Source organism: Eubalaena glacialis, chromosome 17, assembly GCF_028564815.1.
Source record: "Eubalaena glacialis isolate mEubGla1 chromosome 17, mEubGla1.1.hap2.+ XY, whole genome shotgun sequence".
Classification (NCBI taxonomy): domain Eukaryota; kingdom Metazoa; phylum Chordata; class Mammalia; order Artiodactyla; family Balaenidae; genus Eubalaena; species Eubalaena glacialis.
The window spans coordinates 3,669,079-3,691,996 of NC_083732.1; the positions used below are offsets into that span (position 1 = coordinate 3,669,079).

Sequence of the window (22,918 nt, forward strand, 5' to 3'; positions counted from 1 at the left end):
CTCAACCTTAACACCACCCTGCCTCTGCACGCGATACCTGGGAAAGACACAACACACGTATACAGTACCTCAACTGTGGATGCGCAACCAGATCTAGTCATGAGAAAATGCCAGATAAACCCCAAATAAGGAACATGTTATTAAAAACAAAGCGGGGAATTCGCTGGTGGTCCAGTGGTTAGGACTCCGCGTTTTCACTGCCATGGGCCTGGGTTCAATCACTGGTCAGGGAACTAAGATCCCACAAGCTGCGCTGTGCAGACCAAAAAAACAAAACAAACAAAGAAACAAAAACCCACACACAACCACAAAGGGGGGAGGGGGGAGGGGCGTGCGTGCTTCAAAAGTCGATGTACTAAAAGAACTATTCCACATTGGCAGACTAGATTACGTGGCGCTGGCCTAGGTCCTGTTCTGGAGGAGAGAAAAGCTGGAAGGGTGGTTACTGGGACAACTGACAAAACTGCAACATGCGCTGCGGAGTAAGGTACTGCACCAATGTTAAATTTCCTGTATTATGATTACATAAGAAAATAAACTTGTTCCAAGAACACACACACTTAAGTATTAAAGAGTAAATAAAGCATGACAGCGGCAACCTATTCACAAATGGTTCAGAAAAAATAATGTGTGTGTGAGAGTATATACATACAGAGGAGAGAGAATATGACAAAACAAATATGGCAAATGTTAAAAATTAATGATCTAGAAAAAGGACACGTTGAGTTATTTTTATTATTCTTGCAAATTTTCTGTAAGTTAGAAAACTATTTCAAAAACCTTTTCCAAAAGTGCCACACCTTCCCCTTGGAGGAAAATTTTCTTCTTAAAGAGGCAATTCAGTTGTAAGTGTTGAAAAACAAGAAAGCTAAATCTGACTAGTTTAAAAAGTAGAACCCTCAAGGAAGTCAGACAAAAGCCCCCTCCCGTATTATAAGGCACTGATTTCAAAACATCTATATTCATTAAGAGAAAAAAAATTCAACAACCCAATGTCTGAAGAAACCAGAACATCATAAATATATGTAATGGAAGATCTATTATACCTAATAACTTTTTCCAGGATTTGATGAGGGACTTTGCTAAAGATGTAACTTCTTCATCTGTGCTCTGCTTGCGAATAGCATTCACTGACATTCCGATTCTTGTGGACTGCAAGGCAATAACAAAAAAATACGTATAAGCGCTTTTATTTCAGGCAATTCATTGTTTCCTTTTCTTCTTTCCCAGATGCCTGTTTCCATTTTAGAACAGAAAAAAAAAATCAATTATCTGAATTCTTTTAGTGGTAGACTGTAGACTTAAGACACAGACATCTTCAAATCAAACATTAGACGCATCAAGGTTCTCATCACTGAGACCTGCAAGCATGTAACTTGCTACTAAAGTAAGGCTGGTTAACTAGCAAAACGAAATCAGTCTCTCCCACAAGAGAAGAACAGAAGATAAAGTGTCTGTGTTTGTACACAAGGCAGGCTGATGCAACCACAGCTAGCACACGCACTTTGCTTCTCTACATTCTCCTACAGATTACTCTGTACACCACCTGTTGCAACTTATAAAGACACCCAAACAAATACCACCACCCACATAGGTTTAAACACCAGCACATTATCACAGATATTAAGAATGGACGTCACAGAACACACACAGATAATTTGACTTGTGGCGACACTACGTGCCTGGGGTTATGCTGGGAGCATCCATATTCATTACCCTTCCTAACAGCCCTTTAAAGTCGAGATCATTATCCCTATTTTTAAAGATGAACAGACTGGAAGTATCAATAAATAACTGCCCAGCATCACACCACTACTAACTGGCAAAACTGGATTTTAATCCAGGTCTGTCACCTCCAAAGTCCATGCTCTTTCCAACACATCAATGGTTTTCAAATTGTGCTTAAAGAACACAAAGGCTATGACAGGCCAATTATGGATGATAAATAAAAAATGGTAAATTATTTAGTAAGTTCAGGTTGTCAGTAGACAATCTTTCAAAATATGGATATGGAAGAAAAAAATAACAAAAGGAATTGTTAGTGAGAAAAAAAAAAAGAGAAGGGAACCCCTGCTATAAACTTTAAGGCCGAGAAATAAATGGGTCCTTAAGATTTCCTTTTAAATTATTCAATGTACTCAACAAAGAGAATCGGGACAGTTGCTGAAGAATCTAGAATGTGTGTCTGGCTGGAGTGCCCTGTGTTTTCTCTTGGAGAGCTGAGCAAGGCGGATGAAGGTTCCACAGCAGAGAGACACAGGGGACTCATGGCTCTAAAACCCCAAGATGATTTGAGATTAGTGTTTTGGGGATTTTTTTCCCACAGAAAGTGGCTTCTTTCCTGTAGAAAATAATATGTTCTCAGAACTTTTTTCAGTGAAGAAAAGACTTTTAGAACTTTAGAACGTTTTAGAACTTCTCTAAAACACTACTTTGTTAGCTGGTGTGGCAGGCACTTCAATGTAGAAAACCTTCCAGAGGCAGGTGCCTGGGCGGACGGCACAGCTCAGTCGCGTGGTCTCCGAGCTGCCCCACAGGATGCCGCTAACGTGCTGACTGCTACCGCCCCGATGCCTGTGGCGTCCCTCCTTCCCCAGCACCCAACCCCCGCCTAGAAGAAAACCCAATTTTGGAATGAGTGGAGGAAATAACTTGAGTCACTAATACAGTTCTGGAGCTTGGGATCAACATGGATTGGCAAAGAAAATGGGACTTTAGGAGGTAGTCAGAGGCGAGCAAAGGTATAAGGAGATTATGAACAAACCGTGTGCTGTAGGGTGACTGCTTTTTAATTATCACAGAATGTTCTGATCACTAAAGAGACCAAACCTAAGCTCTGCTTAAAACCTAAGAAAACCCATAAGGAGAACACAGGGGTCTGTAATAAACATGCTCACCTAAGGGAGAGATTGTCCGGTCAAGAATAATAAGAAACGAGGCTGTGGAGGTAGAGTGAAACACTAAGATTATTTGAGTAAGTTTGTTTCTTCCTTTTAGGAGGTATTTTGGGAAGAGTAGAAGAAAGTAGAAAGAGGAAAGGACTATGAAGCTATCTGACAGCACTGCTCTAGGATATAAACTCAGCTACACAGCAGAATCTACATCTGTTTCACAGGCATCTCAAAACCCAATGGATCCAAAATTATCCTTTATCTCTTTACCCTTCCACCTTTATTTCCTTCTCATCCCAACCCCACCACATTAGGTTTTCTTGAATTTTGCTTTACTGTAAAATGGCACCATCTACCCAGTCACCACGGCAAACATCTCAGTCACCCTAAACTCCACCTTCTCCTTCACCCCCCCCACCTGCTCGGCTACCAATCCTTGTAGGTTGTCCCTCAATAACAAGTACCCCTTCTCTCCGCTCCTACTGCTACGCCCTCAGTTCAGGCCCTCATCACTGCTCCCCGAGTACCTGCGTCAGTCAACAAGCTTCCCGATTCTTCCTCCCTGCAAACCTGGTCACGCACTCCCCCGCCCCACGCTGCCGGGCAGGATGCTCTCAGGATCGCAGCTGCAGCCCTGCATGCCAGCCAGCCTGTGTCTTCAGCCCTGCGTCAGACTTCCTCCACCTGAACATGTCGTACTGCTTCCACATCCTGCCTTCTCTGCTAGAATACCCTTCCCGGTCCTATCTGCCTAGGGAGAACCTATTCATGTTTTGAGACTCAGTTTATACTTTATCACCATATGAAGGCTTTCCTGAGCCTCCCAGGTTAAGTAATCAGATTAAGAAGTAAACTTCTTTGTGCTTCTTTCTTGCCCTACCTATAACAAATACAATAAATCCCCCACATACAAACCTTCAAGTTGCGAACTTGCAAAGATGCGAACGGGTGTTCGCATGTCCAATCACATAAGTTAGTTCTATTTGAGGAGGCACTGTTAGTTTTTGAAGCACAGGACCCAAACGTAGAATGGTACACGAAGGTTGCAGAGGCCGTTCAGAATGCAATCCAGTGGTACCATGTCATCTATGACGAGAAAAAAAGAGCTACTACCCAGACATCACTGGACCGTTTTTTCAAGAGGGTAGATAGAACTGAATCCAGCAAGGACCCAGAACCTGTGCATCAGCGTCAGGCGTGAGTGAAATTGCAGCTTGCCCTCCGTCTGCTATTGCTGACGACCCTTCAGCTCTACCACCTCCCACCTCCTCTCCCTCCTCCAGTCAGTAACTCTTCCTGCCTGTTCACTCGATGCCAGCCCCTGGATGCCAGCTGTTGTACTGCGCTACTGTACTTTTCAAGGTACTGTACTGTAAGATTAAAAATGTTTTCTTTATTTTTTGTGTTTGTTTTTTTATGTATTATTTGTGTGAAAAGTATTATAAACCTATTACAGTACAGTACGATATAGCCAAACTGTATTGGTTGGGTACCTAGGCTAACTTTGTGGGACTTACAAACAAATTAGACTTATGAATGAGCTCTCGGAACGGAACTCGTTCGTATGTAGGGGACTTACTGTAAATCCTATACAGACTTCTATCCGGGCAACTATACCTTTCTGTTTGTTTACGTGGCAGTTTTCCTCTACTAGACTTTAAGCTCAATGAGGGGGAAAGACCATATTTTATTCATCTTTATAACCCCAACACAATTTCTAATCCTAATAAAAACTCAAATGTTTGTTATATAAATACATAAACTTTCCAAGGATTGAAGCATATAAAAAAATCAAAGTGTATTACAAATGATAACCCTACCCAAACTCCACACCCTCTATAAAACTACACATCTCTTAAACAAACACTGAGGTTACTGTTGTTTTCAGTGTGATTATCCCCACACAGAACTGCTAGGATAAGGCCACACTAGGTGGTAAGGTACTGACACAAACCCAAGGTTATTCTCAGAACTGATCTGCCAGACCTGCAGATCCTTGGACAGGATATCTGAACTGAGAAGACAGGACTTAATGACTTGCTTCCTTTCTCCTCTTGGTTCTATTCTTAGAGGAGGCATTCTTAACCTTTTTTCCCACCATGGATCCCTTTGGTAAACTGAAGCTTATGGACTCCTCCTCAGAATGCTTTCAAAATGGATTAAATAAAATACATAGGATTACAAAGAAAAGCAGTTATATAAAGTTACAAAATGTTTTCTTAAATGTGATACAGTAATACACGTGCTCCTTTATTAAAACATTAAATAAGATCTAGCATAACATATAAGAGCTACCATAGTAACGGGCAAAAACACACGTCAACATATCTATAACATGTATATCTACAACATGAGATTAAAATATCTGTGATTTCTTTCAGTTAGTCATAAATACTAATTCAACTGTGGTTGACTGCCTTCATAATTGAAAGAAATGCTCGATTTCAGTTAGATGTTAGTGAAAATACATGTGATTTTTTTTTTTCTCAACCACGTACACACCCCTGTCACCCTTCCCTAAATTCTGACTTAATGGAATGGAAATATCAAAGGCGGCACTCATGGATAATAAGAAATGTATAGCAGAAAACAGCCAGATTCATCTCACAATTCAGTTTCCTTTTTAACATTCTGACTTGTGTTAAAGTTGTATTTTTATGTTTTAGTCCTGCTGCAACATTAAGACTTGAGTAATGACTCTACACAATGACGACCAGACACCCGACTGTGCACACGGCAGGCCGGCGCTGAGAGAGGGAGAAGAGCGAGTGACCCTTGCACCCTCACCCTCAGGCCAGCTTCATGCAGCACAGCTGGCGACCGCAGATCCAGAAAGGGAAATCTTGGGAGGTCAAGTCAGGGCCAAGAGTCCAATTTCCTTTCAGAGTGAGTTTCACTCCCACTGTCAACCTCAGAGGGTATGTTTTATTCTTCCTGAGAAAGGCAACATTTTTTTACAATGGTAACTTAGTAGACTACTGATTTATGTTACCATCTTAAAAAAACAAAAGTTAATAATGTTTCACCATAACAGGAAAATACAAAAATACCTATTCAAAAATTATGATACATATTAGCACATACCTGTAATAATTCCAAGGTCATGGGAATATTCTTAAGCTCCTTCAGTAAATCCAATGCTCCAGCCTGTAAAATAAAATAATTTCAAATTGAATTTCCCAGATAGTAAAGCAAGGAGTAACTAGAGATCTAAGTTTATATTTTCCTATCTACAATTCACTAGGGCTCACTTATTCATGTGAGGAGAATGGTATATAGATATATAGATGAGAGACAGAAAGAGTTTTCCAAACAGGGGTTGCAACTCACTAGAGGATCATAAAATGCATTTACTGGGTTATAACCAGCACCTAAGTGTTGTTTCGTGAAAGTTTACTTTCAGCAGTATTTGTCTATATGTGCCCCAATTACAAACATAAAATGTTTCTTACTGTGGTGGCACAACACACCCCAAAATTCATGGAGGGCAGCTGCCTGGGGACGTGGGAATGGCGGCGGAGGGGAGGGTCCCCAAGAGGCCGCGGCACCTCCAGCATTCGCGAGGGGCATCACTTCCCTGGAATTCTCACGAGGCCGCAGTACCTTGCTGCTCAGGCACAACACTGCCGTCTACCTGATTCTTGCAAAGCAGTAAAAAGCAAACTCTGAAAGGAAATCCACAGTTAAGATCTGCGTTAAGCTCGCAGGCCTGTCCACTGCCAGGTGCCACCTAGAATCAAAGGCTCCCACGTAGCTGAGGAAGACGGAACAAACCTGGAAGCTTTATGGAGAGCGCTAAGGTTAAAAGGGGAGAAGCAACAGCGCCACCTGCAGCTTGTGGCCAACGTTCCAATCTGATAGTCACTCCATCGGCCATATTTCAGCTCCTCTAATACATCCACTTAATTAGTCATATTTCGTTTAGTCTAATAGTGACTTAATGTACTATATTTGGACAAATCATTATTCTACATACCACTAACAAAAAAACTATTAAACTATGGAAAACTTTTTTATCACCTCTTTTTACTTTTGCAATTCCCTTAGACTTGGAATTTTTATCATGTATCACCATTTACATACAGAAAAAGAAAAATATAATCAAAACTGGCTAAGGCGGTTCTAAAACTATGTTGCACTCAGAGTCTAATGCTTATACATTGTTTACTGACTCCGATTCAATAATATCTGTCTTTAGCCCACAAAGAGTTGTTATCAAAACACTAGTAACACAACACTTCACGAAAGAATCCATAAAAGAGCTCAGAGCCACTAGCTCTCTGTGGGCACTGAGGTGCGCGGGGCTCCCTGCCTTCGCCCCCGCTTCTCTGCTACCATTTGGTCCCTCGAGGGTCGAAGAGCACGCCACTACTCTCTCAGATTTGCTTCCAAGCCACCGACACCCGTTCCGCAAATGTCGATGCTGGGTTTGACGCTCCGCCTGTGAAAGTGCATCCCAACGGCCATCTGGCCAGCAACATGTGTAACTCATTCTGCTTTCTGAAATGTTAAAATATGAAAACTAGCACCCTACGAAGCAGTGAAACACAGCACACCCAGGGAAAACAGAAAGCCCTGCGACACATCCCTCATACGCACCCCAAAGGAAGAAACAAGCATGGAACCTCATGGTATCAGTACATTTCTTATATTTAAAATCAAGCAGAGGTTTCCAGTCAGATAATTTTTCCATTTAAAGTTGACAGACAGACTTGGCTGTAGAGAATAAAACAGTATTAACTTTTCTTCTGGCAACAAACAGAGACATCATTTTAATTTAACCCAATACCTCATAAATAAAAACTTAAGTTCAAAAGAAATTATGAAACAGACTATTATGAAGGAAGGATGTTAATGATCCACTGCTTACAGATTCCTTCTGATCATAAAATTCCATAATTTTTCTTTAGCGGGAACTAAAAATAGTAAAACATTAGAGTTGTTAAAAAATAAAACACTGATTTTAAATTTACTATTAATCAAGAATTTCTATAGGCACGACATTTTTGTGAGCGAGTATCTTCAATCCCGTATCTGCAAATCCCCAAACCAAAATCCTTTGAAAACCAAAAGACTTCTCATTTCTCACAGATCTTCAGTAAACTCGCTTGGCAGCAACATCCCATCTCAACAGATGCATAAAGCTATTTATGTTCTACTTATCCCACTTAATGCGAAAATGCTGCATTTCACTACAGAAATGCTAATATCTGATTACTGGGAACTGCCCAGATCTCACTGAGGATATTATGAAATATATGATGTTTGTACTACATCATCTTTATAAACCTGAAAAATTTGGAATTCTCAAATATATCAGACTCTAAAGGTTTTGATTGCGAGACTGTGGGCCTGTATCCTTATCTACCATAGATGTTTTTCTTCTACCCATGTCTCCATGGTCTTTCTGAACGATTTCTGACCTAGGATCAATTAAAAAGGAAGATAGGACTTCCCTGGTGACGCAGTGGTTAAGAATCCGCCTGCCAATGCAGGGGACACGGGTTCGAGCCCCGGTCCTGGAAGATCCCACATGCTGCGGAGCAACTAAGCCCGTGCGCCACAACTACTGAGCCTGCGCTCTAGAGCCCGCGAGCCACAACTACTGAGCCCACGCACCACAACTACTGAAGCCCGCGTGCCTAGAGCCCGTGCTCTGCAGCAAGAGAAGCCACCGCAATGAGATGCCCAAGCACCGCAACAAAGAGTACCCCCCGCTCGCCGGAACTAGAGAAAGCCCGCGCGCAGCAACGAAGACCCAATGCAGCCAAAAATAAACAAATAAATAAATTTATAAAAAAAGAAATAAACAACTTTGATGATCTGGGTGAGTGAAAGGGCAAAAAAGAGATGATCGTATATTAATTCAGTGACAAAAGCTTTTGAGTGTCACTGTGTGCCAAGCGCTGTGTTAAACACTTTACACGCAGTATCTCATTTCATCTTTACAATAAACCCTATGGAAGGAGGGAATCTTATCGTCCCCGTTTTACAGAGGAGGAAATTAAAGCCCAGGTTAAGTTAAGAAACTTGCACAAGGTCACATGATTACTAACTAGAAAAGGTGAGATTTACCCCATTCTGTCAAAGGACACTTATTGCCTCTCAACAAATACCCAACTAGCACCATGTGCCAACCTCTGCTCTGTGCTGAGGACACAGCAATGAGCACAACAGAAACCCTTTCTGACCTCAGCGAATTCAAAAATAGGCAGAAACCTTTGAGCATCTACTTCAAACCCTCAATTATACAAGAAAAAAACCTTAAACTCAGAGAAGGTAAGTGACTTGCCCGAGGCCACACTGATGGGTAATGTAAAGGGACAAGAATCCAGTTTCCTGACCCTTACACCACTGCTCTTTCCATTCCATAACCCCTCCCCCAACTCCCGTGGCAGTTCTGCTCTGTGAACTCCGATGAACAGCATTACCAAACAGTCCCCAATCATCACCTGCCTCTAAAGGTCAAGTCTACTAGATTGCAGCATCTCCTATAGACAATGATGCAAGAGAAAGAAAGATTCTACCTTAACTTCCAGAGTCAAATTTAGTTCATAGTACTGGCTAAAAAATAAATAGCTACCGCACTACCATATTACATAGGTGGTACTCTTACCTGTCATCAGAAAGGAGTACTTTTATGAAATATGGTATACTGAAAACCCAGTATATACAAGACTGTACAGGATACAAAAATCCTTCCCTTCAAAGAGACGTTAAGAGAGAAGGAGCAACATGGAATATACAGTTGAGAACACGGGCTACATGTATATGACTGATCTAGATTCAAATCCATGTTCTGTCATTTCCAAATTATAAGATATGGGGAATGTTACTTGGCCTTCTCAAGCTTCAGCTTCTTTATATGTACATGAGCATACTACGCCAACCTTGAGTAGTTAAAATGGTCAAATGATGTAATGTAACACATATGAAGTATCAATCTAGAGTGCCTAACAGAGGAGATGGTTGATAAGAGGTATAAAAGATATAAAAATTATCTGTTTCTACCATAACAATATTCTCAAAGAGCCATAAAGCCAGCATTTTAAGAGAGCATTATTTAAGCCCAATCAACTCAAAAACAATTCTTACTAAGAATTATGATGAGATTTTAAGGTCTAAAAAATTAAGATGCTACTTATTTTTTTAAAAAGGAAACAAATTATAAATATTTGACTTACAGCTCAGCAACATCACTATAAACTAGGAAATATAAATTTACTATGTCGCCTCAAATTTGTAGTTATTCTACACCAAAAGCACAAGCAACAATAGAAAAAATATATAAATTCAACTTCATAAAAATTAAAAGCTTGTGGGAATTCCCTGGCGGTCCAGTGGTTAAGACTCAGTGCTTTCACTGCAGTGGCCTGGGTTCAATCCCTGGTGAGGGAATGAAGATCCTGCAAGCCACACAGCGTGGCCAAAAAATGAATAAATAAAAATTAAAAAATAAAAGCTTTTATTTTTATTTTATTAAAGTAGATTAGTGGTTGGGGTAGATATGGTGACTACTTAATGGGTTACTTAATGGACAGTTTCTATCTGGAGTGATGAAAATGTTCTAAAATTAGATAGTGGTGATAGCTGCACAAATCTGCAAATATATTAAAAACCACTGAATTGTGTACTTTAAAAGGGTGAACTGTAATGTACAGCTAAATAAAGCTGTTATAAAAGATTATGCAGTCATTCTAAATTTCGATTTATGCTAATTAATCTAACCCTGATATGGAAACCAAAGTTTTCTTTCTAACCCAGGTACAATAAAGACTTAGAAATGTACATATTTCAGGTATCCCTGCTCCTAGGAAATTCTAACACCTAGTTTCAGTTTCTCTCTCTGCAATTTAATTCTACTCAGCCCTGAGCCTTCAGTGCAGAAAAAATACACAAACCTCAACACCCCACAAAATGTGTCCGTGAGCTTGAAAATTCTACGCTCTCACCTGACTCCTCTTTCTACAGTCTAGTGCTATAAATCCTTTACAAAGATAACCCAGAAGGTTTTTTAGCCTTTACCGTATCCTAGGCACTGCCAACAATTTCATATTCATCTAATCTTTACTAAACTATCTCCAATTTACTACCAAGAAAAACATTTTAGAGATGTTAAGAAACTTGCCTAAGATCACACAGCTAAAGTTCAGAAGAGCCAGGATTTGAACCAAGATTAGGAGTCAAAGACTTGCTTATTGATAAAGTCAAAATGACAAGAAAAAAGCTATGTAAAAAACAGCTAATACCCTGGGGCTTCCCTGGTGGCGCAGTGGTTAAGAATCCGCCTGCTGATGCAGGGGACATAGGTTCGATCCTGGTCTGGGAGGATCCCACATGCTGCGGAGCAACTAAGCCACAACTACTGAGCCTGCGCTCTAGAGCCTGCGAGCCACAACTACTGAGCCCGTGCGCCACAACTACTGAGCCTGCGTTCTAGAGCCCGCAAGCCACAACTACTGAGCCCACATGCCACAAGTACTGAAGCCCACGCGCCTAGAGCCGGTGTTCCGCAACGAGAAGCCACCGCAATGAGAAACCCGCACACCGCAACGAAGAGCGGCCCCCGCTCGCTGCAACTAGAGAAAGCCCACGGGCAGCAATGAAGACCCAATGCAGCCAAAAATGAATAAATAAATAAAATTTTTAAAATACATTATTTAAAAAAAAAAAGCTAATACCTGAAAATTTGGCACTATTTCACGTGGTTCATCATGGCCTCAAAGTGTGTACTGTTTAAGATCAAGTACACACATGAGGCAACACCCTGGGTAGTACCAGGTCAAGATATTGTTGGGGTATTTAGGGAAGCCCGTCTGCCCCATGACAGCAAGTGCCCTGGTCGTACAACTGTACCTGGGCAAGGTTCAGATACAGATGCAAGGGTCTCCTGGAGAGGCTGTAGTTGAACAGAGTAGTACTGGCTTTGAAGCAAAATAGATTTAGATTCACATCTTCATTTGGCCTCTTTGTAGCTATTAGGCTTAAGACAATTCACTTAACTTTCTAAATACTTCATTTCCTCATTTTTAGAATAGAGATAATACTTATCTCAATAAACTGAGGAATAAATGAGATAAAGTAGGTAACTTAGTAGAATGCCTAGCTCAGAGTAATAGCTCAATAAATGGTAGCTGTTTTATTATTACTTAAAAGTGACACCTACGGTTTTATTAAAACAATATCTAATAACAGCACTTAAACTTCAATTCAGAGGATAACTATTACTTTTCAAGCAAAGTTTACTTTTTCACAGTATCAAAATAATATAAAAAATAACTCACAGAGAAAATCTGGAAACCAGACACACAAAAAAGAGAAACAAATCTACCATAATCCTAAAACCCACAGAATGACTTCTGTTAAAATACTGAACACTTAAAAAACTATTTATGGGCTGTTGATGTGCTCTGGAGGGCAGGGAGGGAGAATCATTCAGACCATTTCCCTTTCTCTATTTCATTTGCCTATCTGAATTTCTGTAAGACAGACAGGAAAAGAGAGAAGGAAAAAAAAGTAAAAGAGCCAGTCAATTTTACCTTTCTTTTGGGGGGGCAAGTTTTTATACTGGTAAAGTTCTGTACTACTAGAAATATAAGATTTGAGAAGAAAAATGAGACTTGAGGATTATCTGTGGAGCTTATCCTCATTCTCTTGCTGACGCATTATGTGTTTATAATTTGAGAACTGCAGATAAATACAAACTGGTCTTCTCCATACTTGCTCACTAAGGAATTCCTCTTTTCTAGGAAACGTCTATTTCAAGGAAAGGAAACAAACAAAAACACCTAGTGCACTAAATGATTAAAAGGTACACATTTTATAGCCTGAGTTCGGGAAAAAAATTACCCAAGAAACGGCCTTTTTCCCTAGGAGCCAGCTTCTACTAGGGGAGTCTAGGCTTCTCTAGGCAAAGAAAAAAAAACTTGCCAGCTTAAACAGAATAACAGAAATGTTCAGCCCATCAAATATACAGAACTCATCACTTGCAGTGAGGAATGAAAGGCCTGTATCAACAGAAAAAATAAATGGCACAGGCAACGTCTGGAACAGAAAACAAACAGGAAATACTTTAAAAAGCCAAAATTGCAAATACAGATTAACAGGGTATGAAATTGCACGCTGGGCAATGCACCTGTTACAGGAAAAGAGGCGCACACCAAGTCTGAAGTCTTAAGAATTCGGTGTCTAACACTACTTCTGCATGCTGCCCAGCAGAAAACTCGGGTCTTGGCTTAATCCACAACGCACACTTCATTTAAGGAGGTGACCTGCTTGGTCTGACTCAGTTTCTTATTCTGTAAAATGAATGCAACACAGCTGTCGTGAGTCCCCAAAGAATTCTGCACAGACGCTTTGTAGCTCCAAAGTGCTGTGCAAATCAGAGCAGCCCTTCTCTCCTTCACATTCGTTTGACTTAGAACTTCAGAAGTTTAGCTGAAAATAGACGACTCGGAAGCAAGGGACTGAGAGTGGCCCACACAGGTGGACAGAAATGCAGAAACTGGAGCACCTCATGCAAACCACAGGAGAACACGTTCACGTGCACACGTTATCAGTAACAGAAAACGCCACCGGTATCAACCGTAAGCCACTGAGAGAAGACCAGCAACGACATGTGTCCAGATCCAGCCGGCAGCACGGCCTCGTCGGCGGCAGTGCCTTCAACACAGCTCCCCGCACTCCGCGGCCTAACAAGATCCACTTTTTCAAAAAAGTTTAGCAACTTGCCAAGTACACTGGCGTCGTTCACCTTTTTTAATTGCTAAGCAAACATGCAAGGTAGTTGAGACAATCAAGGGAATGTTCAGCCTTCCTCAAAAATAAGATCCAGGAAATTCACGTTTTGCTTTAACAGTTTCATGTCTAAAACGGACCACAAACCTCTGTGTGATGTTGTTTTCTCGCTGCTGGCCAATGAGCCCGGGAAAGAGAACGAATTCTTTCAAACAGGGAGGGCTCTCTGCACTCTTCAGCTAAACCAACGAGGCTTTACCACCGTCACGTTTAAAATAACGAGGAGGACGCCTCGATGGAGTTTACCGGGCTGCGCTCATCACGAGGGGCCTCGGGCGCCCAGGGCGGGTCCCAGCGCCGGTGGCCGCGGGACCGGACGCCCTCCCCGGGACCCCCCCAAAACCCCCTCCCCGGGACACGGCCGCGGGACAGGACGCCCCCCAGAACCCCTGCCCGGGACGCAGCTGCGGGACAGGACGCCCCCCAGAACCCCTGCCCGGGACGCAGCTGTGGGACAGGACGCCCCCCAGAACCCCTGCCCGGGACGCAGCTGCGGGACAGGACGCCCCCCAGAACCCCTGCCCGGGACGCAGCTGTGGGACAGGACGCCCCCCAGAACCCCTGCTCGGGACGCAAGTGCGGGACAGGACGCCCCCCAGAACCCCTGCCCGGGACGCAGCTGTGGGACAGGACGCCCCCCAGAACCCCTGCCCGGGACGCAGCTGCGGGACAGGACGCCCCCCCAGAACCCCTGCCCGAGACGCGGCCGCGGGACACGGAGCTCCCCCCTCCCCAGGAACTCCTCTCCAGAGCGCGGGCCTCGCCGCCATCACGCGGCACCCGCCGCGCTCACCGCGGGCCGGGAGCCCCCTCAGGCCGACTGGCCCCCGCCCGCCGCCCGGCCTCCCTCCGGCCCGCGCCGCCCGCCGCGCTCACCGCGTTCTTCTTCTGCACCATCTTGTCCATCTTCTTGGCAATGCGGACCACCTCGTCCTCCATGGCCCCGGCAGGCCTGCCCCCGCGCCGGGCCGCGGGAGACGGGAAGCGAGCGGAGCTGGCGGGGCGGCGGGTGAGCCCAGGCGTCGGCGACGGCCCTCAGCAGGCCTGACCGAAGCGCTTCCTCACTCACGGAGCCCGCGGCGGCGGCGGCGGCGGCAGCGGCGGCGGCGGCAGCGGCAGCGGCGCTCCTCCCCCGCAGGCAGCGCCAATCGAGCTCCGCGCGCGCCGAGCCGGGGCCTCCAATCGACAGCCGACCAGCTGGGCAACAAGCCCGCCGGGCCGCAGGCCTTCTCCGGCTGTCGTGAAAGTGGGCGGGCGGCGCGGCCGAGCTTTGCGCGCGCTCCCTCCGGCCCCGCCCCGCCCCGCCCCGCCCGCCCACCGGACCCCGCCCCTTGTCCCCCGTTCCCCGTCCCCCGGTCCCCCTTCCCCGGGCTGTGGCGCCCGCAGAGAGCCCCGGGGCGCCGAGCCGGGCGGCTTTGGACGCTGGAACGTGGGCGGCTTCTGCAGTCAGTCGGAACCCCAGCATTTTCCCCGCCGTCGACGGCTGCCTGGAAATCAGATTCCCCATCCCCCTAAATAGGCCTTTATCGTAGGAATGTGACCATTGTAAGCGCTTCCTCTTTAAAGTCGTTTGTAAGCGCCGTAAAGCCGGAGACCCAATCTTGTTTGTTTCCTGACTCAGAATGTTGGACGCAGTACCTTGAATACAGTTGAATAATAGTTGACAGTAACGTTCTCATCAAAGAAGTTAATGAAGGCATCTCGCCTGCTCTGAAGGTCAGTGAGGAAGTTGACGTCCTACAGGGTTATGACTAACAACATAAAGCCAAGGTGGAAAATTGAAATGATCAATACTGGAGAGTATAGGCTCCTTCAATAGGTCTTTGCCCAATTAACGCCCTTGACTACCATCTCGTGCAGTTTGCAGACCTATCCCCACACCCAATTTAACCATCATTAGTCAAAATTCACCACCTAATAATGTTTTTTCTTTACTATGGTGTCAGGTTTTGTTCTACCTCAGTTATTTGGGGGAAAGAGTAACTTGAACCATGTCCCTATTTATTTATTTATTTATTTTCATCTTAAAATTGTCTTTTTATTATTGATTCCCAACTTAAATTGCAGTGAAAATATGCGATTGCAAAGTTACTGGTTCTAAGGTATTTACTGAGATTTGTTTTATCAATTTTTATAAATATTCTATGTGTCCTGAAAAAGAATGTGTATTCTATAACGGCAGATGTGAAGTGCTATGTGGGCCCATTAGCCCGAAATTAATTTTACTGTCAAATACTTATACCTCAGTTTGTTGTCCACTTGATGCATCAGTTAATGAGTATGTACAAATCGCCATTTATGTTTGTAGTTTTGTACATTTACTCTAATGTCATTTTTGTTTTTTTACAAAGAATCAGCTTACTATACTTTCACTGTGGTAAAATACACATAACATTGTCAAATGACAAAACTGAAACAATTTAGTGATGAGTCTGATGTGCTTTATCCAAAGGAAAACAATCCATGGATTGGGGAGTACCTTGCCTCACAAGCAGTGGTGCACTTTTCCAGGGGTGTTGGGGACAAGAGTTAGTTTTATAGAGCTTACAAGAGGCAACCTGGAAACACTTAATTTTGTTAAAATGGCAATGATAAATCTTCATGACCTTGGATTTCTCAATGGTTTTTTAGGTATGACACCAAAAGTACAAGCAACAAAAGGAAACAGATAAACTGGACTTTGATAAAATTAAATAGGTTTGCACATCAAAGATTGCTATCAAGAGGAGAAAAGACAGCCCACCAAATGGGAAACAATATTTGCAAATCATATGTGATAAGAACCTAGTGTCCTGGACATACAAAGCAGTCTTAAAACTCAACAACAAAAAGACAACCTGGTTAGAAGTTGGGCGAAGGACTAGACATTTCTCCAGATGTATCAATGGCCAACAAGCACATTAAAATATGCTCAACACAATCAGTTATTAGGGAAATGCAAATTAAAGCTGCATGAGATACCATTTCACATCCACTAGGATGGTTAGAATAAAAGTATGGATAAAAACAAGTGTTGACAAGGATGTGGAGATAGTGGAACCATAGTACAAATCTGGTGGGAATGGTATCAAAATTTGGGTGGGGGGAGAGATTTGCCATCGTTCCTTCAAATATTCTTGCTGCCTCTCTCTTCTCTCCTAGGACTCCATGATGTGTATGTCATATACTTGATGGGTTCCCACAGATTTCTTAGGCTCTGTTCATCTTACATATGTAAGATGTAACCATTGGAGAAAACTGGGTGAAGTGTACACAGGACCTCTCTGTACTATCTTCATAATTCCCTGTCAATCTATGAATGCTTCAAAAGGAAAGTTGTGGGTTTCTTATATACAATGGGAGGGATGATAGAAGTTGAAATATTCTGTGGTTCTCCTATTTTCGGAAAGTAGATGAGAAATAGTCATTCCATTTAGATTAAATATTCACAATGTAAGGCTAACTAAAAAAGAATACAACGATATGTAGCTTCCAAACTTGTAGGGGTGGGGATGAAATAAAGCTCAATTTTTCTGCATCCTCACCAGCATTTGGCATTGACATTATTTTTTATTTTAGCTGTTCTAATAAGTATATAGTGATATTTCATTTTGGTTTTAATTTTTCACTTCCCTAATGGTTTAGCGATGTTGAATGTATTTTCATCTGCTCGATTACCATCCATGTAGCCTCTTCAGTGAGTATCTCTTCATGTTTTTTTGCCTATTTTCTAATTGGATTTTTTTTTAACTGTTGAGTTTTGAGAGTTCTTTATATATTATAGGTACTGGATATGTGGGTATGTGGTTTGTAGATATTTTCTCCCAGTCTTAATTTCTCTTTTCATCCTCTTAACAGGGTCTTTGAAAGAGCCAAAGTTTTAGATTTTGAGGAAGTCCAATTAATTTTTTTCTTTGAGGTATTATACTTTTGCTCTCTTATTTAGAAACACTTCAAGCCCTAGATCCTGAAGATTTTCTACCGGGTTTTCTTCTATAAGTTTTATAGTTTTATATTTGATGTTTAAGTCTATGATCCATTTTAAGTTAACTTCTGTATAAGGTATGAGGTCTAGTTCGAGGTTCATTTCTTTGGCTTTGGATGAACAATTGCTTCAGCACCGTTTGTTGAAAGACTATCATTCCTTCGTTTAATTGCTTTTGTACCTTTGTCCAAAACCATTTGGCTGTGCTTGTGTGGGGCTATTTCTGCTTTATTTTGTTCATCTATGTGTCTCTCTCTGCCAATACCACATAGTTTCGATTTCTGTCACTGTATGGTAAGTCTTGAAATCCAATGGATTTCTCCCACTTTCTTCTTTTTCAATACTGTTTAATCTATTCTGGTTCCTTTGCCTTTCCATATAAATTTTAGAATAATCTTGTGTATAGCTACAAGAATCTTGTTGGGATTCTGAGAGGTATTGCATTAAATTTTCTATCCATTTGGGGAGAAGTAACATCTTTACTGAGTCCTCCAATCCATGAACACGATGTTTGTCTCCATTTATTTACATCTTCTTTGATGTCTTTCATCAGCATTTTATAGTTTTCAGCCTCCAAATCCTATACATGATTTGTTAGGTTTACACTTAGGTATTCTTTTTTTCTTTTGGGCAATTATAAGTCGTATTGTATTTTAAATTTTGGTTTTCACATGTTCCTTGCTAGTATATAAAGTACAACTGATTTTGGCAGGTACTTCATTTTTATCGTGTTTCAGATCCCAAGTTAGTATTAGTTTCATGCAGTCGGTGCTTGTTTAGTTATCCAAATGTTTACCACTCTTTCCCCATTCTTTGCATCTCTCCTTTCCTCTGGCTCATTTTTTTTCTGAAAGAACACCTTTTAACAGTTCTGTCAGTATTCTTTTTCTCATAAACTTTCTATGTCAAAGTGGTTTTCTTTTGCCCTCATTGTGAAATGAGTTGACCTCTGTAGAAGTTCCCAATTGTCCTTTTCTCTCCCACTTTGATGTTATTCCATTATCTTCAGACCTCTGGTGGTGTTTTTCTTAAGTATGCTGTGTGACAGTGAAAGCAGGCTCTCTCTGGTTGCTATTAAGATCTTTTTCTATGGTATGCAGTTTTCCTTTGCACCATGAAATGTCTCTTTAGAGACTTAGTTTATTTATCCTGTTAGTAACTCATTTTTCTTCCTGAACCTGAGATTTCTTACCTTTCCTGAAGTCTGGAAAAATGTCAGTCATTTTATCTTTATGTATTGCTCCTCTCCCGTTCTCTTCTCTCCTGCAACTTCCATTAAACTTTACATTGGACTCTTCATTTTACTTTTCTAGTCTCTTACCCTCCCCTTTTGCTTGCTGGGATTTCTTCTGAGTAAATTCCTCAGAGCTTTCTTTCATACACAATTTCACACACATACACGTCTGTTGTGTCTAATATGCAGTTTTTTTTTTTTTAATATTTATTTATTTGACTGCACCGGGTCTTAGTTGCAGCATGCGGGATCTTTAGTTGCAGCATGTGCGATCTAGTTCCCTGACCAGGGATCGAACCCAGGCCCCCGTAGTGGGAGCGTGGAGTCTTAACCTCTGGACCACCAGGGAAGCCCCTAATATGCAGTTTAATTCATCCATTTGAATATTTTTTGTAGGTCAGATATTACAACTCAAAATCTGAAGAACAAGGAGTATGGGGTTTCAGTTTGGGAAGTTGATAAAGTTCTGGAGGTGGATGGTGGTGACGGTTGCACGACAATGTGGATGTAATTAATGCTACTGAACTGTATAATTTTAAAGTGGTTAAAACTGTAAATTTTGTTACATTTTACCACAGTAAAAAATCTGAAGAATAAAAAAAGCACATCCAAGGCCGGCCTTCTCCCCTCCTTTCCTTACCTGCCTCATCCGTTCCCCAATCCATAACCACTTTTATTAGATTCTTCTTTGCATCCTTCTCGCATTTGAGGTTTTCTTTTAATGCAAATTCTAGCCAAGTCAAATATATGGTCTTATTTCCTCCCCTTTGTTTTTTACATTATTTCTTCATCAATAATGTATTCTGAATCCTTCCCAAATTAAGACAGAGCATCCTCATTCTTTTTTTATAGCAGTGTTAACAATCCACTGTGTAGGTGGAGGGTAGTTTATTTACCTGGTCCACTTTTGTCCCACTTTGGGTTGTTTCAAATATTTTACCATCATAAATAATGCTTCTCCATTAAGATTTTTCACTTGAGTGGTTATTTTTCACTTCTAGACGTTTTCTTTTTCAAAGCTGCATTTTCTTTTTTTTTATAAATTTATTTATTTATTTTTGGCTGCGTTGGGTCTTCGTTGCTGCGCGCAGGCTTTCTCTAGTTGCAGCGAGTGGGGGCTACTCTTCATTGCGTGCGTGGGCATCTCATCATGGTGGCTTCTCTTGTTGCGGAGCACGGGCTCTAGGCGCGCGGGGTTCAGTAGTTGGCACGTGGGCTCTAGAGCGCAGGCTCAGTAGTTGTGGCTTCGTTGCTCCGTGGCATGTGGGATCTTCCCTGACCAGGGCTCGAACCCGTGTCCCCAAAGCTGCATTTTCTGATACTGTGTGCTTCTTCTCACTTGTCTGTTCTTTTCTCTGGCTGGTTAACTCTCTCATACCATCTATCCTTTTAAAGTTCCTGAGAGCCCAATGATCCCTTCACCTTTTGTGTCACCTCGTGTTCCTGTGTAGGTAGTTCTCTCATAGGCTTCATCCTTTGGGGGTGTTGAGCTCACTTTTGGCAGAGCTAAATTAACCAGCCTGGGTTCAGAATGTCACTCTCCATAAAGAATCTGTTTGGGGACTTCCCTGGTGGCACAGTGGTTAAGAATCCGCCTGCCAATGCAGGGGACACGGGTTCGAGCCCTGGTCCGGGAAGATCCCACATGCCGTGGAGCAACTAAGCCCGTGAGCCACAACTACTGAGCCCACGTGCCACAACTACGGAGCCCACATGCCTAGAGCCCGTGCTCTGCAACAAGATAAGTCACCGAAATGAGAAGCCCGCCTAAATAAATAAATAAACAAATAAAAAGAATCTGTTTGCCTCTTCCAGGTGCCCGAGGGGCAGAGCCAGTCTGAGGAAATTCTTTTTTTTTTTTTTGCCTCGCCTTGCAGCATGCTGGATCTTAATTCCCCGACCAGGGATCGAACCCAAGCCCAGCAGTGAAAGTGCCGAGGCCTAACCACTGCACTGCCAGGGAAGTCCCCAAGGAAATTGTTGATATTAACTTCTTAGAAGCTTATGTGTTTCCAGGCCACATTAATAGTATAAATTCAAAATCCAAATATCTATGAGGACAAGCTTCTGGTTAAACAAATTCAAGTGAAGAGCTCCCTTCTCTCTCATTCAGAGCCCAAGCCAAAACAGACAAGCTTCCCCATCGCTTTCTGGCAGTCAGACTTTTTTCCAGTTCACCTTGTGACAAAGAGCGCAGCCCTTAAAAGGGCGCTAGCTTCATAACGGTGAGTTATTTCTGAGACCCCAAGTCAAGTGTGCCGTGTGGGTTTTAGGTCCCTTTTCAGTTCTCTCTGGGTACCGCAGGATGCAATTTCTTTAGGGCAAGCTGATTTTTACCCTAGTTTATTTAGCATTTCTAGGTGTTTTGAATTATATGAAATATAAGTTTGTGTTGTATTTATTTATTTATTTATTCATTTATTTATGTTTAGAAGCATTTAAATTACCTCACAGGGGCACAGGGCAAGGCAGGGGACCACAAAGTAATTAAGGCACATCACTTTGAACCCTGGCTCTTACACATAATAGCTCTGTAACCACAGGCAAACAGCTCATCTCTCCAGGGATCAGTTTCCTCTTCTGTAAAATGAAGATAAGGTTGATGTGAAGATTATATGAGGAAAGGATATAAAATGTCCTTAGTACAGTGCCTGCCTGGAATATATTAAGTACTTCACAAATAAACAAATTTTCACTTTTTAGTAAATTTTATGAATAAAATGGTATGTTGTTAGGAGGGTGTCATGTATCTACTTCTAAAAAGTAGCAATAAGAAGGACTGCAGTAGTAGACAAACCTCCCAGTGACTCACATACATAGACACTGTCGTTACCTGTCGACAGATGTAAACAATACCACGCTCTGACCACATCTGATTGTGAACCAAGAGTTTCAAAAGGATGATGAAATCAAAGATTATCACGTGAAATACGATGCTGCTGTGAAGAAGGATAAATCTAAAAAAGAGCTGAAGTTGAAGAGAGCATTACAGTACAGAACTCTCTTACCACGAGGGCTACCCCAAAATGGAACAAGCAGCCTCGCAAAAATGTGAGCTGTCACTTTATTCAAAAGCAGAAGCTGAAGGACTGCTTAAGAGGCAGAACAGACGGGATTCCTTACTGGGGAAAGTCAGAAATCAGCAGTGAGATAAATGGAGAGGAAACTACTTGGATAACTGATTTGTGACACTAATTTAAAAAATCCCACGACTACTACATGGAAGGAGAAGACAGAGGGAAACACCAAACTTCTTTAATAGGTTAGGAACACTGAAAATCAAACTGAAGATTGGTTCAGCTTGTTCATAACACTGAGGAATAGGAAGCCTGGGCCCCGCCTGGAGAAGAGCCAGGCGAGGGCCACACCACCATCAGACTTCCCTCTCAATGTGTGTTCCTGGGATTACACTGTCGCTTTCCTCCTTTTCCTTACAGACAGCCATTCCAAGGAAACCCAAATGTTAAAAATAATATTCCAAAGAGCCAGTCACAGAAAAGTCAGAATTACATTTTATTTCACATTGATAGAAACCGTGAAAAAGATTTACATTTTCCCACGTTACAGCGCATTTCAATGGAATATTTCTTGCCATAAATTAGATCTTGCTGATTTGTGTAAGTGAAACAACAGTTTATATTCTTCAAGATAAAAGCAAAATGACTTAGTAAATGATTGTTTAAAAACTGTAAATCCAGACATAAACGTATGGCTTCATTATTAACATCCTACACTGTCCATACGAAATCATTTCCATCATCAAGTAGCACCCATTTATAAAGATGCGTTCCTAACGGTGTTCTAGTCAGTTGGAATACAGCAGAAAAATTAACAACAGTTCAGAAATATCAGGCGTACATTTTTGCTACATATTAAACTGGGTGGTAACTACACCATATGTATTGAGTTCTGACTAACTTTTATTACCCATAAACTTGTTTTCAAATAATGTTAACCAATAATCTGAAAAATCTATTTAAAATCAAATAATTGCTACTTTTATGTTTGCACAGAAACTAACTTAAAAAGATC

At 42.0% G+C, this 22,918-nt stretch overlaps 1 protein-coding gene across 1 annotated transcript in view; it reads right to left on the reverse strand.

Annotated features, from left to right (window-relative positions):
• Positions 1 to 14,905, reverse strand: part of TCEA1 (transcription elongation factor A1) — a 32,166-nt gene extending 17,261 nt beyond the window's left edge. Inside the window, exons 1-3 of the mRNA XM_061171283.1 lie at positions 14,565 to 14,905; positions 5,976 to 6,038; positions 1,047 to 1,152 (exon numbers count right to left, since the gene is read on the reverse strand). Of these exons, the coding sequence (XP_061027266.1) occupies positions 1,047 to 1,152; positions 5,976 to 6,038; positions 14,565 to 14,627 (232 nt within the window). The 5' untranslated portion in view covers positions 14,628 to 14,905. The remainder of the gene's footprint in view (positions 1 to 1,046; positions 1,153 to 5,975; positions 6,039 to 14,564) is intronic.
• Positions 14,906 to 22,918: the final 8,013 nt, after the last annotated feature.